Here is a 17833-nt window from a genome sequence, read left to right on the forward strand (position 1 = left end):
CAGGAATCTTCTTTATACAGCCAAGACTTGTCGGGTCCACCTAGCTCAGTATTTTCTTCCCTGAATAGCAGCAGCTCTCCAAGATGCCGGGCAGGGAGTCTCTCCCTCCCCCTAACTGGAAATGCCATTGAGGATTGAACCTGAGGTCTTCTGCATGCAAGGCAGGTGCTCTATCAATGAGATGCTTCCCCCGTTGTATTGTAACTTAATGAATTTTGAACACTGCAATTTTGATGGGTGTTGTTTTATCTGTATTGTAATTGTATGCACGCTTATTTGGGGGGAGGCGTGCTAGAAAACCAGTTTGTAAGACTTTTGCATTCAAGTAACCAACTGCAGGGACATGGGTGGCGCTGTGGGTCAAACCACAGAGCCTAGGACTTGCCAATCAGAAGGTTGGCGGTTCGAATCCCCATGACGGGGTGAGCTCCCGTTGCTCAGTCCCTGCTCCTGCCCACCTAGCAGTTCGAAAGGACGTCAAAGTGCAAGTAGATAAATAGGTACCACTCCGGTGGGAAGGTAAACGGCGTTTCCGTGCGCTGCTCTGGTTCGCCAGAAGCGGCTTAGTCATGCTGGCCACATGACCCGGAAGCTGTACGCCGGCTCCCTCGGCCAATAGAGCGAGATGAGCGCCGCAACCCCAGAGTCGGTCATGACTGGACCTAATGGTCAGGGGTCCCTTTACCTTTACCTTTAACCAACTGCAGAGAAATGCTGTAGAGCTGATTTAACAACTCTGGAACACAGTGAAGTGCCGGCCAAAGGTTCTCCGCAAGCTTTTGGCAGGTGGAGGCAAAGCTTTATTCAGCACTACTGCTTTACAACAGCAGAAGCATTAAAAGGCTGATTGGGCTCCTTAAGTCAGTGCTTTTCAACCAGTGTGCCGTGGCAACCTGGGGTGCCTTGAATGATAGTCAGGGGTGCCACGGGCAACACTGGCCTCTGTCCCTCTTTCCTTCCCTCCCTCCTCTGATGCCCTCTCGCATCTCGGCCTCCCAAAGGCTTGCACAGATGTTTATTGCAGCAGCCCTGGCTATAAGCTCTGCAGACGAATGGTGCCTCTGGAGCTGGTGATGGGGTACTGGTTGCCAGGAGCTGAAGCAGACTCAGAAGAGCCCGGCCAGCCAGTCCGTCAGCCCTCACTGTTGGGAATGGACAGACAAGTCCCAGGCCCCTGTGGGGCAGTGAGAGTAGGCACCTCTTTGGTGCAAGAGGGCAGCTCAAAGACCAGGGACGGCGGCAGCAGCAGCTGCCCGGAGGACTCCCAAGGAGGGGGGGAGGAGAGGAGGTTGAGGGAGCACTCCACAAGGGGGGTGTTCGGAAAAGATCGAGAGGCTGTCAGCTCTCAGGTAAGGGGTGATATAACTGGGCTCCTGAGCCCCACAGGGTGCTGCAGAAGAATGCAGTTGGTTAAGGGAGCCGTGGACTCAAAAAGGTTGAACACCTCTGTCTTAAGTGATCAGGGAACTGGCAATGGAAAGAGCCCATCTTGCTAGACTGAAGTGAAATTAATCTCTCTGTCTGTACCTGTCTGTATCTTCTAGACACAAAGTGTCATTGTTCCAGAGGCTGCCATCAGCTTTGCACTCGTCCAGCTTTATTTCTTGATCTTCTGGATCTGCTTGCTCAGGAATCACTGGCATCAAAAGAGCATTAATAGGATACGTCAAAGAGCTGGAGATATTCTGGAGCGTTTTTGCCAAACAATCCCTAGCTCAGCCAGTTTCAAGATCTGGCAATGGACACCCAATCCAGCCTGCGCCTTCTATAAAAATTGAAATTCCACTTTACCACACTGGCAACTTCGAAGGAGCTTCCAGGAATGGTTTTGTGATCTACAGTGGTACCTCGGTTTAAGAACAGTCCAGTTTAAGAATGATTTGGTTTACGAACTCTGCAAAACCGGAAAAAGTGTCATGGTTTGAGAACTTTACCTCGGTCTAAGAACGGAATCCGAATTGTGCAAGGGCACTGCTGGCAGGTGGCCTCATTAGAGAAAACGCGCCTCTGTTTAAGAACGGTTTCGGTTTAAGAACGGACTTCTGAAACGGATTAAGTTCGTAAACCAAGATACCACTGTATTTTCAAAGCACCAGGGCAGCTGACGTGCTCCATTCTTTTGTTTGCATTTATTCGCACATCTGAATTGGGTTGCATTTTATAAATTGTAGTATTTAGGGAGCTGAGTTCGGTGGGCCCTTAGGGGCTGCTGATGAGGAAGTGTGTGGTGGAAGGGATGTTATATTCCTGCATGTGTGAAGCACCAACAGATGGAAAGGTGGGTGACTAGATTACACCTTTTGCTGCACCATTAAAATATTTACAAGTGGGAGGGCAAAGGGCAAAGTTAAGCAAACTGGCGAAGCCCATAGAACACAGAGAGTTCAGAACATCAGAAGGGCTCAACTGCTGGATCTGGTCCAGCATCCTCAGTTCTCACTGTGCTCAAATGCTCCCAATGAGAAGGCTGAAAGCAGGACCTGAGAGCAACAGCAGGACTCTCAAGAACTGGGATTCACTGCCTCCAACAGTGGAAGTATAACATCACCATCAACAAGCTTTCCCCCACAGGATAACTAAGTCTCTGCCACAGGTGTCCATTTTGTACTATTTTTAAAAATACATATAACTACAGTATTCTGTTTCTTTGTGTTGCTTTTAATTCTCTCTCTTAGTTGCTTTGTATATACTGCACATCGCCTTAATGGAAGAAGATGCATACATAGTAGGGGCTGGTAGCCATTGTTTCAACAACGGGGTGTCTCCAAACATTGCACTGAGACTCAGGCTGAGCCCTCAATCTGCATGCTGCCTGCCCTACCTTCCTGGAGCTGGCTCTCCTGAGCAGAAGGGGGAGCCTCCAATTCTTTCTGACCCCTCTGAAGGTGCAACTGTACGCCAGGGGGTTCCGACAAGGCACCCTGTGAAACATAAATGCTCAGAGATTTTTCTTAAAAGGTGTTAAGATCGACAAGGGAGGCCCCAGCTCCCTTTCCCTTAATCAGAATTAACCCTGGGATGGGTCAGAAACAGGGATGTGCGCTTAAAGAAATTGTGGACTTTGGAACAGATTCACTTGGTCCACACACCCTCCTCTCCTGGAGTAATATGCAGCTGGAAGCTTCATCTATTTACTGTATTGCAAACAATTTATATACCCCTTGATTGTTGTGGGGGAGGACACAAAGGAGTTTCCGAAAAGAACAATAAAATCAGTAAAAACATCCATTTAAAAACAAGATAGCCCAGCTGGTAAGAGGGCAAGACTCTTAACCTCAGGGTCGTGGGTCCGAGCCCCATGTTGGGCAAAAGATTCCTGCATTGCAGGGGGTTGGACTAGATGATCCTCGTGGTCCCTTTCGACTCTACATGCTTTTAGCAGGTGCCGAAAGGGGTACAGGGAAGGCACCTGCCTCAGGTCAGTAAGCAGGGAGTTCCAAAGTGTGGATGCTGCCACGCTAAAAGATTACTTTCTTACAAATGCGGAATGAGTGCTTTGTGGCACCTGTGACCAGTGCCTGCTCTGCAGATTGAAGCAGACTACACAGCATCAGGTGATCTTGCAGGTAAACTTAGGTTAAAAAAGGTGAAGGGACCCCTGACCATTAGGTCCAGTCGTGGCCGACTCTGGGGTTGCGGCGCTCATCTCGCTTTATTGGACGAGGGAGCCGGTGTACGGCTTCTGGGTCATGTGGCCAGCATGACTAAGCCGTTTTTGGTGAACCAGAGCAGCGCACGGAAACGCTGTTTACCTTCCCGCCGGAGCGATACCTATTTATCTACTTGCACTTTGACGTGCTTTCGAACTGCTAGGTTGGCAGGAGCAGGGACCGAGCAACGGGAGCTCACCCCGTTGTGGGGACTCGAACCGCCGACCTTCTGATCGGCAAGCCCTAGGCTCTGTGGTTTAACCCACAGCGCCACCCGTTTCCCTTAAAAACTTATGTTACTTACCAGCTTTTGCACTTCCTGGCTGAATAAAGTACTATGAAAATAGGTTTATAGAGAATTATGAAAAAAGATCATCAGTTGCTTATGGTAAATGCCCATGGGGGCAGGGAGACAAGCAGGAGGCCTATTGACAAGAGGGGGCCAACATCCCCCCCCCCACTGCCCTGGGGAGGCAGGGCCACATATTGCAAGGCTGATTGGCATAGCCAGCTCCTTCAACCTCCCCCGCTAAGCCAACACTGACTGGCAGCGACTCTCCGGGAATTCAGACAGGGAGTTTCTCCCAGCCCCACCTGGAGATTCTGGGGGGCTGAACCCGGGACCTTCTGCATGCATAGCACGCACTCTGCCTATGAGTTATGGCCCTTCTCCAGATTAGTGAAAATAATTTGTCCTTACTCCCTGCCTCCCCGCTCAGTCACTAGGGGATACAAAAGCTTCTCATGCCATGCTGACTGATGAGCAAAGCTGGTCGTGTTTTGGGGGAGGGAACATGCCTGGCCCTTGCCTAATTGCAAAGAACATTCCCCCCCCCTTTTCCGTTGGAGGGAAGCAGTTGATTAAAGGGAAAACTCCCTCTAGTCATTTATCCTTCCAGCCTGGCCTCCTTGGTCTGGAATTCTGCACGGCGACTCCAGCCAAGATGAATCTGCGGCCCCTAATGAGTTTAATAAGCACCGGCCGGCTGCCTGGCCAGTTCCTGAGTAGGCGGCAGTGACCTGCCGACTGCTGTTGTGGTTCGGTGACCTCCAATTTTCATCTAGAAGCAGCAACAGCCCTGCCGATGAATGACAACCGGGCGGGCAGGCGAGGGGGGGGGCACAAGAGGAAATCGGCAGCTCCTTAGAATTCTATTGAATGGCAGGGGAGATAATGGAGGGGAAGAGCTGCAGCAACACAGATCAAGGGGACCAGCTGAGGTTGCCTTGGAAATGCGCTGAGAGAACAGAGCAAGGGCTGTTTGACACCACAGAACTGATAATGTCTCCCCGACTGCTTGTTGCTTTAACAAACGTGGGCACATTACATCACTTTCTGAGGTTTTCTTGGGAGGCTTTCTTGACATTTTAAGAAAAGCTGTGCTAAAACAAAGACCAAACTCTTAAGGGAAAGGCTGGTGCCGAGGTTTGGCAAGTTTGGGTGTTTACTAGGGGTCCCCCTTAGGACTAGCAAATGGCCCCCACCAACCAGCAGGAAGTGGATTTCCCATTCCCATGCTCCAGTTATAGTTTCACATCACACCTGCTTTTCAGTTCAAGTCGGAGCATATCAAAGATCGGCTTCAGGGTGGGTGAAGCTTGCTCATTTTCAGTTTATGTCTCCCCACCCCACCCAATTAGATTTCTTGATGTGCGACAGCACACAACACGAAATTGATGAAACTGCAGCACACACACACAAAGGAATCTTGATGGGGTAACTGCATTATTGTAGTTGGATTCTTTCTGCAGTTGCCTGGGTAGGAGGGAAACTGGATTTTTACTCTGAACTCTGTGTAAGCCCTGACTGACTCAACAACAAGTTTGACTTATCTGATTAGTCACATGAGGCAGCAGGTTCCCAGCTACTATAAAATTATGTTTTGTGGACGCAGCGGTTATTGCTGTTTTCACCACTGGGAAAAGTGGGAGAACGCACTTTGTGTGGAATATCCTATTTGCATCCTCAGGAAATGTACATTATTTGTGCGTTTTGAAAAACAAAAAAAGGGATATGATTTACAACATTAGGTTATGTTTGTAGTGAAGGACACATCAACAAGAAAGCAGCTGCTGTGGCTGAAAATCTTCCTTCAGCCACTGATAGATGGAAGAAATGGGCTACATTCCAAGAAGGAGTTTGCTGTCAAACCTCTCCCCAAAGACAGACCTGCAGCCCGTGCTTTGTCTTCTATTATATGTTACAGTTATTTTCCTACCTGTGGTGTTAATTCTTTCTCTCTCCCCCCTCATTTTGAGAGATATATATATATAAATATATGCATGCTATATCCAAGGATAGCATAGCATATTTTCATACTTTGGGTCTTCTTGTTCTCTATATACTCATTCAGGAAACCTCATAAGAACAGCTTGCTGGATCAGGCCAATGGCCCGCCTAGTCCAGCCCCCTCCTCTCGCAGTGGCTAACCCAAAGCCTCTAATGAGAAATCTGCAAGCAGGACCAAAGCACAAGAGCCCTCTGCTCCCCTGTGGCCTCCAGCAACTGGTATTCGGAAGCATCGCTGCCCCCAGCCATGGAGGCAGAGCAGAGCCATCCAGGCTAGTAGCCATCCAGAGCCCTCTCTTCCTCCATGAATTTGTCTAATCCTCGTTTAAAGCCATCCAAGTTGGTGGCCATCCCTGCCTCCTGTGGCAAGGAGTTCCACAGTTTAACTATGGGCTGCATGAAGAAGGATTTTCTTTCCTCTGCCCTGAATCTTCCAACGTTCAGCTTTGTTGAGGCTCCACAAGTTCTAGTGTTATAAGGGAGAAACACTTTTCTGCCTGGCATGCACAGTTATATCATTATGTTGACTGCATTCATTGTTGACTGCACTTTGTGCAGATCTAGACCATCAGCTGACCTAGCTCAGTGCTGCCTGCACTGACAGGCAGCCGTGGCTCTCCAGGGTTTCAGGGGAGAGGATGATTCCCAGCCCCCCAGAGAGGCCTAGGACTGAACATGGGACCCTGTGCATGCAGAGCACATCATGCTCCACCGCTGAGTGACATAGCCCTGAAGCACACGTTCAAAAGCTGAGCTGCGGTTGCAAACAACTTCTCTCTTGCAACTTGTTCTTCTTATGTGTTGGGAAGGAGGGAAGCCCACGTGCCCTGTGGGTCTGGCCACAATTCAACTCACCGTTTTGGAGACTGCGTCTGACGGCTGCTGGAGGGTGGGGGGCAACTCTACGATCTTCCCTTGGGCACAGGCAGTGGCAAAGGTGCTGAATCCCAACAGGGAGGCCTCCCGGCTCCCCCAGCCTGTCGTGTCTATTGTCACGCAGTAGTCCTTGTACTTCGTGATGGTGGAGGAAAACCTGGGCGGCGCCTGTGCTGAAAAGACGTGGCAAAACATAGTGAGAGGGGGAGCTCTGTAAGAACACCTCCCCCTTTTTTTGCCACACAGCAAAAAGTCACAAAAGGCCACCTTCTTCAGCCCAAGGGCTGCATTCCCCCGTGGGCAACCTTTCAGGGGCCAAATGCCAGAGGTGGGTGTGGCCAGAGGCAAAAACTGGGCACTTTTGTCCAGTTGCTTATGTTTCAGCCATGGACAACTCAGGGGTTTTTCTAGGGACATGTACACAAAGTCCTGCTATCCGAACATAATTTGTTCTGAGGAAATGGTCAGTCAGGCCAGCGTTAGCATAACAAGTCAGCACTTTCCATTGACTCCTATGGGAACATTTCTAATGTGTTCCCGACAGCAGAATTTTGACCCCAGGATGATGAAAAAAAACCAGGGAGACAATGTGGCATGAAACCTCTAAAGCCATTTTACTCACCCCTAATCTAAGTGATTTAACAGCACCGCTGAACCCCAGGATCAGGGCTTCCCGAACTCCAGATGGCTAAGGCACCCACCTAAATAAAATATCCACTCCCCTCTTTAACATACCCACCCACACCAAAGGTTTAGCTTTTAAAGCACGCAACAGCAAGGTCTAGTTGCATTCAGAGAAATCCAGTTCCTGTTCCTGCTTGAGTCTATGTTCCAGCTACATCTCCTTACCTGAAATAGTGGGAGGCAAAAACAGTGACTCACGCAGGGAAACAACAGGCAGCCTCCCCCCTCCATTACTGCAAGAGTGAGTAATTCCACTGTGTCTCAGCAGCAGAAGCAACTGAACATGTTCCTGACACAGCTGCTGCAAAATAGCCTGCAGAGGCAGATTGTCCAGAGCAGCCGATCAAATTTTTATGACCATATCTATACTGCTTAATGTATATGAACAGCTCATGCAGAGATGCGCCAGGCAGCCTCTTGTATAGGCCCAGTGCTTCGAGGCTCGCAGAAGCTCTTGATTACTGAATTCTGTTTCTTGCAACACAATGGCAGTCCTCTCAATCAGAGCAGGGGCTGGGGATTAGCGCCTGAGATGGACAGCCAAGGCCCGCCTCCTCCATCCCTCACCTGTTACCTGGGCTAAGCGGAGTGCTGGCATCCATGGGCGAGTGACTGTTTCTGGGAGTTGTGTATGGCGTTGCCTTCAACGTCTCCTCGCAGATGATGCTGGACAAGTCCTGAATATCAATGAGTGACCTGAACAAGGCAGAGGCAAGAGGTAGATGATTTGCTGGGAATGAATAGGTCATCAGATGCCAACTTTGGGCCCTGTGAGGGGTCCAGCCTTTCCAAGAATTGTCTTAGGAACAACCAGAAGCTGCTTTGTACTGAGCCAGAGGCAGGGAACCTGCTTTGCAAGCAGAAGGTCCCATGTTCAATCCCCGGCGTCTCTGGGCAGGGCTGGGAACATCCCTAGTCTGAAACCCTGGAGAGCTGCTGCTGCCAGTCAGTGCAGACAGTACTAGGCTGGATGGACTAAAGATCTGACTCAGCATAAGCTGTAGTTCTGTAGTAGAGGATCTGCTCTGCACACCCAAGGTCCCAGGTTCAATCCCAGGTGTCCTCAGCCAGGTCTCCTGTCTGAAACTGTCAAGAGACCAGACTGAGGAGTACAACTCTGATGACGAATGGTGGGAGCCTACCCCTCGCCCTGCTCATGGCCTGGATCCTGAAACTCCACAGGAGCAGTGGAATAGTGTTGATTTGGAACAACGGTTTGCCGAGGGTCACAGTTTGGAAGGTAATAGCTGGGCAGAACTGGGAGATGAACAGCAAGGAGAAGAAAGGGAAGAGAGTGAGATAAGCAGGCTCTCTCTCACCGGAAGATGTGCAGCTTCTCAGGCCCAAGGCTAGCAGATTAGATAAGGTGGCTTTGCAAAAGGCTCAGTGGTTGAGAAATCAGGTGGCTAGGAGACGGGAGGACGGAAGTGACTAGAAGGAAGTGCACTCCGAGAACGGACGCTTGTTCTTTCGCTGCGTTGATTAAACATTTCTGTTACTGGTGAGAGACTGCTTTCTCTTTGTACTGCTTATCTACGGCCAAGTGGGGAAGAAGCTGAGCCTCCAAAGCCTGACAGAAACCTTGGGGCGGTGCTGCTGGTCAGTGTGGGCAATACTGAGCTAGACAGACCAATGGCCTAACTCGGTATGAGGCACCTGCCTCTGCTCCTAATCCTTGTCCTCTGCCACAGACCCCAGGGAAAACCACCCCTTCTCACTCCACACCGCTACTCGCCCAGGGAGGAAAGTTGCCCTAGGGCTGCGAAATATCTGGTTTTCAATATTGTGATACGCCACCAGCTAGCTAAACATTGTGATATACCGATATATCGCAATGTCTGAAATAAGGATGCAGCTATGCAGAGGCATTGGCTGGCTTCACGGTTTTTCCCACGTAGTGATTTTCGCATAGTGTGTCACATGCACACCCCCAGATTCGTGTGTGTGTGTGTGTGAGAGAGAGAGAGAGAGAGAGAGAGCGCGCACGCGCGCGATGGACACGGACGGACGGACACACGGACACACACACAGCGCAAGAAGAAGACTGCCATGCATTCCAAGATCCAAGTCCTTTGTGAAAGTCTACAATTACAACCACTTGATTCCTATCAGCTATTCCACTGATATTCCCCTTGACAAAACCGTTGTCAACAAGGATGTCTTTAGGGACCCTGCGCTGAAGTATAAAGCCCAGCGAGAGGCCAAAGTGAAATTCGAGGAAAGATACAAGACACGCAAGAGCAAGTGGTTTCTTCCAGAAGCTCAGATTCTGAGTGGCATGTATTTGCACCAATAAATATTTTTGAAAAGCCAAAAACAACAACAACCCAGCGACGTCAAGCACTTACACTTCTTTCTCTCTGAACTCTCCTGGCGCCTTGCTGGGCCTCACAAACTGCGTAGTTCCGGTGCTAGGGGAAGAAAAATAGGTATACGGGGGCTGGTATTAACTGATTCTCTTGGAGTGACATAAAAGGGAGATTTTCATATGTGTTTGTGTGTATTGCAAAGGAATTTTCCGGAGTAAACCAAAGTTGCTTCCATGGAACCTCTTCTTCCTCAGTGTTCAACCTGATTTGACTGTGCTAAGTTTACAGGGAGGTTATATTAGAGAGATTGCTGCTGTTTTCCAGGTAGGGTTCAATCGAATGCTAGCAGATTAAGGCTGAACAAAGAAAGTGGATCTGGTCCTCTTGTGCAACAAACCCAGTTCTGGGAGGCAGGGAGGGGGGACACCTGGAATTTCTGTGATAAAAGGAGAAAGCGCATTGGGAAGGGCAGGATAAACACCAGCTCCGATGCAACATCGTATAACCTCCGGCAAACCAATTGGAACTAACGCTTGACAAACTTAACTCAACTTAAGTGGACTTTGTGCAAAGAGGTGACAGGTCTTCGGAAAGCAATTATTGCGCAATATTAAAGCTGTAATTCCTGGATTGCAGGAAGCTGGACTAGATGTCCTTTGGGGGGGGGGGTCCCTGCCAACTCCACAATGTTATGATATGAAGTGGGTAAAAGGAAAGGGTCCAGGGAGTGGGATAAAATGTAGTAAGAGCAGACTGGCATTAAAGAAAGTAAAGCTCCTCATGCTTCTAGATCTCATGGTGGCAGGAAACATTTATTTGCCTAAGAATTTAATTACACAACACGTCCAGTAGTTTTCACAGTGCACCTGCACCTAAAATTAGAAATAAAAACTTGGAGAAACAAACCCACGGTCCACTGGATCCAGGCTTCAGCTTCTTTAAGCTTATGCTGTTTCAGTGGAGGCATGTGTTAATTACTATGCTCAGCTTTCTCCCCCTCCACCCGCCCCCCTTCTAATTGCAACTCCTTCATTAGGCAAAACCCGAGAAGTGGCAACAACAGCGTAAAAAGCTAAGTTTTGTCGGGGGCTTATAAAGATGATTGCAAATGTTTTCGCTTGCTAGGGAGTGCACAGAGATCTCCATTTACATAACACGCACACCTGGAAACTCGCTTGGGGCACCGAGCTGGTGGGATTAATAACAAAAAAGCACACAACCTAATTTACGTCTGAAGTGGCAGCCCGGCAGACGGACGCTTCCTACCTGGCTGCAGGTGTAAACAAATCCTCCCCTGGCGCCTTGCTAGGGAGATGTTTCGCCTCTGCGCCGCAGTGGGGAAATAGTTTTCCTCCTAAATGCAAATAACAAAATGTGCTCGTTTGGGGGCATCGCGGGGGTTGCAAGGGGGTGGGTGGGTGCTGGGGGGCGGGAGAGAGAACGACATAAGCTACTGAAAAGGAAATCATGGCTTTCAGCAGTTGGCAAAGATAAATGTGTTTTTAAAGAGATCTTTCTTTTCCTCTCCGCTCCTTTTAATAAACACATCCCAAGCTCCTGGGGGTGCTGAAATATTTACAGATCCTCAGTGAATAGCAACCCAATGTTGGAGCAGATGTACGAAGCTACCCGCCCCCCCTCCAGGGTGGAAAATGGGGGGGGGGGTCTAATTCAATCCCCCAGCCGGCTCTTGTAAGTCAAATGCACAGGGTTGCTGAATCAGCAATGGGTTGTCATGGATGTTGATAGAGATAATACGATTTTCTAACCGTGGCGCTACAGGGGTAAGAAGCCTGGTGGAATACAGAAGACAGTGCTTCCCGCTCCCGGCTCGCTTAGGCTTCTCAGTGTGTACGTATGTGCGAGAGAGATCAAAGCACCTCAAACATAAGCCTGCCTGATAAAACAGGACTGATAAAAGGAAAGACTTCTACATGCAGCGCAGAGTTCCAACTCTGGTACTCGCTCCCAAAGGAGGGAGGAGGCTATCAGTGGCCACCAGCCATGATGGCTGTGCTCTGCCTCAACGGGCAGAGGCAGCAATGCTTCTGGACACCAGTTGCTGGAAACCGCAGGAGGAGAGAATTGCCATTGCGCCCAGGTCTGGCTTGCCTGCTTCCCCAGAGGTATCTGGCTGGGCAGCGTGAGAACGAGATGCTGGACTCAGGCGCAATCTTGTGTTTCTAAGAACCTGCGTGCAAGGAATCTTAAGCAGACCTTTCGCCTTCCGACGCTTGAGAGCTGGGGAGGTGGGGAATCGGTGCCCCTGGATAGCAACCTCTGCCCCCCCCCGACCACTGTTGGTGCTGCATCTGGGGGCTGAGGGGAGATGGCGTCCCAACAATATTTGCAAAGGATCAAAAAGGTTCCCATCCCTGCTTTAGGAAGAAGAAAAAGACAGCCATGCTGACAGATGGCAAAGACACACTACAAACTTGTAAAAATAAAAAAAGTAGTAAAAATCAACTTGCGTTGCTCTGCGTCTGTGGGGCATTCTTTCCTCCCACAGATTTCTTGGATTGTCTCCAAGTCGTCTTCCTGACTGCAAATATCTTGGGTGATTTCCAGGTCTTCTTCTTCAACAGCAGTTGAGTTCTGAAGAGAACAACAACAAGGAAAGATTTGGTTTCTAGAGGGGAAGCTTGGAAACAGAGAGCCAAGTCTCTAAACAGCTGGGAATTAAGGAGCTGGCCCAACAAAAACCACTTGGGAGATCCAGAGTTGAACACTAGGAAAGGTGTCAGAGAGAGTCTGCCTCATGACATCAGTGGAAAGAGTGTTGCAGTTGAGCACAGATCCTGCTTGCCACTGCGAGAGCGGGAAGCTGGACCAGGTGGGTCCCCCTTTGGCCTGATCCAGCTTGCAGGTCTCTTCTGATGTTCCCAAGGATGCCCTGCTGGAAACGACTAATTGCTTTAATTGCTCATTTCTGTACCTTTTCATGTCAGATTAATTTCTTCCTCAGTGGAAAGGATTCTCAATGGCTACTACCAACAATGTCTCTGTTCTGCCTCCACTGTTGGAGGCAGTAAATGCCTCTGAATTTCAAGAGCTTCTGGGAATCACAAGTGGGGAGTGCCAATTCTGCTCCTGGGCCACTGTAAAAACAGGACATGTGGCTCCCTTTGGCTGATCCAGCAGGGTGGTTCTTAAGAGCAGGTCTGAAGCTCCCATCACCTTCCCTGATCTGAGAGCCCAACAGCGCCAGAAAGGCCACAGACTCCCCAGCTCTGTCTTAAACAACTGAGACACATCATAGAACCCTAGAGTTGGATAGGACCCCAGAGGCTGTCTGCTCCAACCCCCTGCAATGCAGGAATCTCAACTAAAGCATCCACGACAAGAAGCCCATTCAACCTCTCCTTAAAAGGCTCCAAGGAAGGGGAGTCCACAACCTCACAAGGGAGTCCGTTCCACTGTCGAACAGCTCTTCCTGTCAGAATGTTCTCCCTGGTGTTTAGTAAAGGGTGATGCACAGTGCAGGGTAAGTTGATAAGGATATATTTCTCTTCCTCGCTCTCATACTTTGGGGACATTCAGTAAAGATGCAATGTTGGGAGAATCAAGGACAGACAAAGCAAAGGACTTCGTCACATGGTGCATGGTTAAACTATGGAAGGCTTCCCACAAGTTGGGAGGCTTTAAAATTAGACACATCCACAAGGGCTTTGCTCCACCTCCGCTGTCAGAGGCAATATGCCTCCGAATGTCAGTTTCTGGGAATGGCAGGTGGGCAGAGTGCTCTTGCTCTCATGCTCAGCTTGTGCATTTCCCATGAGGGCATCTGTTTGGCCACTGTGAAAACAGGGTGCTGGGCTAGATAGGGCCTTGGCCTGATCCACCCCCACAGGGCTCCTGTATTCATTGACACCACACTGCCCCCCCCCCTTGACTTTGCTCGCCATCAGCGATGGCAGCGCGCAACCAAACCTGATATGGTTGGCTGCCATGAGGAGGCAGGAGTAGATGGACCTTTTCAGGTGCGGGAACTGCCAACCCACCCCATCAGAAGGCTTGAGGAGCACTGGACAACAAGGCCACCACTAGCAACAACCCTTCAGCTCCAGGGTTGTGTGACCAGGAAGCCCAGGGCTCTGCAGGCAGACGTTCCCACGCGATGACTCCCTTCCTCTTACCTCCGGTTCTGCATTCTCAGGAGGAACTGAGGAGCAGTAGAAGAACTCTGCGTCAGGAGTGAAGAACTCTTCTGATACATCAAGGGAGGGAGACAGGGAGGGGCCCAGTTCCTCCAACTAAAAAAAGAAGGAAAACGTGAAGATTAGAAACCTACCATCTGGGAAAGGGGCTGTGGTTCAGTGGTTATAGAATCTGCTGTGCACATGGAAGGCACCAGGTTCGAATCCCAGCCTCTGCAGGTAGGGCTGGGAGAGACTCCCTGTCTGAAATGCAAGATGCCAATCAGCTAAATGGGCCAGTGGTCTGACTCTGCGTAAGGCAGCTTCCTATAGTCCCACTGATAAAGGGATACAGCTATTTGTATTTACAACATTTCACTATCATCATCATCAGTAGTGCTATTTTTCTAGAAAAAGAGTTGCCGGAACTCACTAGGAACACCTCCCTCATTCTCTTGGAATGGCAGTGGCACCCACCTGAGAGGTACCAGAACTGAGTTCCTGTGAGTTTCGGCTGGAAAAAAGCCCTGATTATTATTATTATCAATGACATTTATATAGCACCTTTTTTCTTCCATGGATCTCAGTGTGGCTAAAATGGTTCTCGTCCTCCCAATTTCATCCTCACAACCACCCTGTGAGGTAGGTGAGGCTAAGAGATGGTGACTGACTCCAAGGTCACAGCCAGGGAGTTTCATGGCTGAGTGGGGATTCGAACCTTGCTCTCCCGGGTCCTGGTCCAACACTCTGACCATTACACCGCACTGGCTTTTCATACTCCCTTTGATTGTATTAGATTTCAGGATTAGATTAAGAGCACTGCAAAACAAAGACATCTGCATTCCCTCAGTGTTTGGACCCACCTGCCACTGGGATGTGGCCCCTGGAAGGTTGCCCCCAAGAGAATGTGGCCCTCAGACCTAAAACGTTTCCCCACCACTGATGTACATGTACAGCTCCCCTAATCTTCCGTTCCCACAGCCCAAGCACTTCAAGCTTTTATCTGACAAATTGTTAATGCAGACAGATAGCCGAGAGGACTGAAGCTGGCTTCCCGCCAGGACGTAACAAGGAGAGCTTGAGGGAAATTCCTAAGAGGGGTCAGGGGAACCCTTCAAAGTAACTGTCTGGGCGGAGAAGCAGGGGGAGCGCTTCCATTACCAACCTCTCTTTGCCACTGTTCAATCCTAACTTTCAGGTAGGGACGGCGATCAAAAGCCAGCATGTCCCAGTCTCCCTTGCCTGGCCTCTGCAGAACAGCTTCTGCTGTGAGGAGGCCTCTCCAGTGGCCTGGCCAATGGCAGGCTTTCCAGGAGGAAGTCCCGCCCAGCCCAAGAATAGGGGGACATCCGGACCCTCCAAAACTCACCACTCTGTGTGCCTAGGTAACCTTATACAGTGGTACCTCGGGTTACAGATGCTTCAGGTTACAGACGTTTCAGGTCTGCTAACCCAGAAATAGTACCTCTGGTTAAGAACTTTGCTTCAGGATGAGAACAGAAATCGCGCAGCAGCGGCAGCGGGAGGCCCCATTAGCTAAAGTGGTACCTCAGATTAAGAACAGTTTCAGGTTAAGAACGGACCTCCGGAACGAATTAAGTTCTTAATCCAAGGTACCACTGTACAGCATTCCTGCAACTCCCAGGGTACTGGGACTCTCCAACCCGACTTTCCGCCAGGATTACCATTATCCACTGCATGTTTTCAAACCAGAGCAGCAAGAGTAGTTAAGGCAGTGCCCTCTGGACACTGCTGGACTACAACTCCCATCAGCCCCTGCACTACCATGTTCAGGGGTTATGGGAGGTGTAAAACCAACAACTTTGGAGGCTGCAGGTTCCCCATCTCTGGCCTACCCTGACTGGCAGCTGCTCTCTGGGAACTCTTTCCCGGCCCTACCATTGCTCGATCTGGATCAGTGTTCTCTATGCTGACTGGCAGCAGCTCTCTGGGGATTCAGGACATCCCTAGCCCTGCCTGGAGAGGCCCACTGGGGATTCAACATGGGACTTTCTGCATGCCAAGCAGATGCTCTTCCACTGAGCCAAGACCCATCACAGGATGCTTCTTCAGCTTAACGTGCAACTGCTCCTGGCCTATAGTCTTCATCATATGGCAGCTAATCAATTTATTAAATAGCAATACAGATCTTTCGATTTGGGATGGGGGGAAACCGGACATCGCAGAGGGTTAAAGTGCCTACCCGGCAAAGGTCCTCGGCGGTGACAGAAAGCGAAGCGCTCTTTCGAGAGGCCAGGCCACACTCCGTTAGCACCTCATTTGCTGGGAATTGGATGCCTCTGCCTAAAAATAAATTATAACTCCACCGTGAAACGCAAGAAAATAAAAAAATGGAGAGTGGGGGGAAATTAGCATGCAAAGAATTAATGGCGTCCCTGGAATGGCTTGGCCAGCTTACAGAATATAAAAGTGAATAAATCAGCTAACAGCAATAGGAGCTGTCGGGGCCCCGTGAAGATAATGGCAATTAAATGTCTATTCCATAAAGACAAGAACATCAGTCTTTACAGGGCGGGCAAAAAAAAAAATCGCCAGTAAATCATTTGCTTTGTAAGGGTGCCTAATAATTCACTTGTTTTGAAGTTTTGAAAGGTTACAACATTTAGGGCTTTTTAGTTTTAGGAAAGAAAGGAGAACGAAGGGGGACGTGATAAGAGGTGCATAAGATTATACATGGCTGGGGGGAGAAAGTGGCCGGGGAGTGGCTAGGAGCCGCTGTGTAAAGCAACTGCACCGCCTGCTGGCAGCTGGGGAAACAGCAGCATAAAAAGGCGCTTCAATAAACTTCAGCGTGGTACAATTAGCACACACGTTGCCCAGAGAACACTCCTGAAGGAGTTCTGCCACTGAAGCTAACTAGGTCCTGCCACTTAAAAGCTGCCTGGATTGAAAACCACAGGCAAGATGCTTGCAGTCTCTGGAAGAAGCAGACAGGTTTATAAGTGTAACAAATATAAATCTAGGACATCCAGTTTTAAGTTCTGTCAAAGGTTTAGACAAAAGCAAGGCCATTTGCTTGAAATTAGGTGGGGGGAAATCCGGGGGGGGACTCATAGAAAGTAAAGGCAATTGTGGGGAAGGGCCCCCCAGAATTCTTCAAAAAGTGTTCGTTAGCTCTGCTATATGGGTGTCTGTGTGTGTGTGTGTGTGTGTGTGTGTGTGAGAGAGAGAGAGAGAGAGAGAGGGGGGGGTCAGCTGTCATTTCCCTTCCTCTCCTTCACTCCAAAATAGCACTGTAAGCATCAGAGCTAATATTTGGTTTAAAAAACAGGGGTCACCAACAGCATCTCTACAAAACATTTGGAATAATTTTGACATGCACATAAGCCTCTGAAAAATTGCTGAAATATCCCACCCCACCTGCTCCAAATCAGTAGCTCTGAACGGGATGGTTAACTGCAGGGAAGGAGCCTTTTTGCTCAGCCCTACCGTCAGTCCTTTGGCTCTCGGGTACCACAAATCTTTTCAACGCAACTTCCGGGGCATTTTCTTCGCTGCGGTCACAGGGCAAACGGTGGTCCCCGATTCCACTGTCAGCCCGCGGCCTCCCCTCCTCAGTGTTCCACTGGTGGAACTGGAGTCTCTCCTTGCTGCTGGTGCTCCAGAAGGCATCCTTGATGCTCTCCCCCTCGCTCTCCGATGTCCATTCACCAAGACGATACTGGGGCGGAAGGCCAAGCTGCCCGGAAGCCGCTTGCCTCGCCATCTGCTTCACTTCCGCTGGGGAGGACAAGGTGGGGGAGCCCACTGTGATTTGCTTTTTCCATTTTCAGAAGGACTTCGTAGGAGGAGACAGGGGGAACTGTAGAGCATACGTTTGGCACACACCGGTGCCCTAGGCTCAAATGATCAGCAAGATGGGGCAGG

The 17833-nt window shown here is 49.7% G+C and overlaps 1 protein-coding gene across 5 annotated transcripts in view; it reads right to left on the reverse strand.

Moving 5' to 3' along the window:
- Positions 1-17833, reverse strand: part of TEX14 (testis expressed 14, intercellular bridge forming factor) — a 52094-nt gene that overhangs the window by 4105 nt on the left and 30156 nt on the right. For 3 of the 5 annotated variants that reach the window (XM_083587404.1, XM_083587403.1, XM_083587405.1), the window contains 10 exons: positions 17396-17686; positions 16149-16249; positions 13946-14062; positions 12281-12404; positions 11076-11163; positions 9849-9911; positions 8075-8196; positions 6796-6989; positions 2822-2921; positions 1528-1636 (listed from right to left, as the gene is read on the reverse strand). In XM_083587404.1, the coding sequence (XP_083443530.1) occupies positions 1528-1636; positions 2822-2921; positions 6796-6989; positions 8075-8196; positions 9849-9911; positions 11076-11163; positions 12281-12404; positions 13946-14062; positions 16149-16249; positions 17396-17686 (1309 nt within the window). The remainder of the gene's footprint in view (positions 1-1527; positions 1637-2821; positions 2922-6795; positions 6990-8074; positions 8197-9848; positions 9912-11075; positions 11164-12280; positions 12405-13945; positions 14063-16148; positions 16250-17395; positions 17687-17833) is intronic. The other 2 variants (XM_083587406.1, XM_083587407.1) reach the window with 1 other exon arrangement.

This window comes from Podarcis filfolensis (genome assembly GCF_964270895.1).
Source record: "Podarcis filfolensis genome assembly, chromosome: 15".
In the NCBI taxonomy this organism is placed as follows: Eukaryota; Metazoa; Chordata; class Lepidosauria; order Squamata; family Lacertidae; genus Podarcis; species Podarcis filfolensis.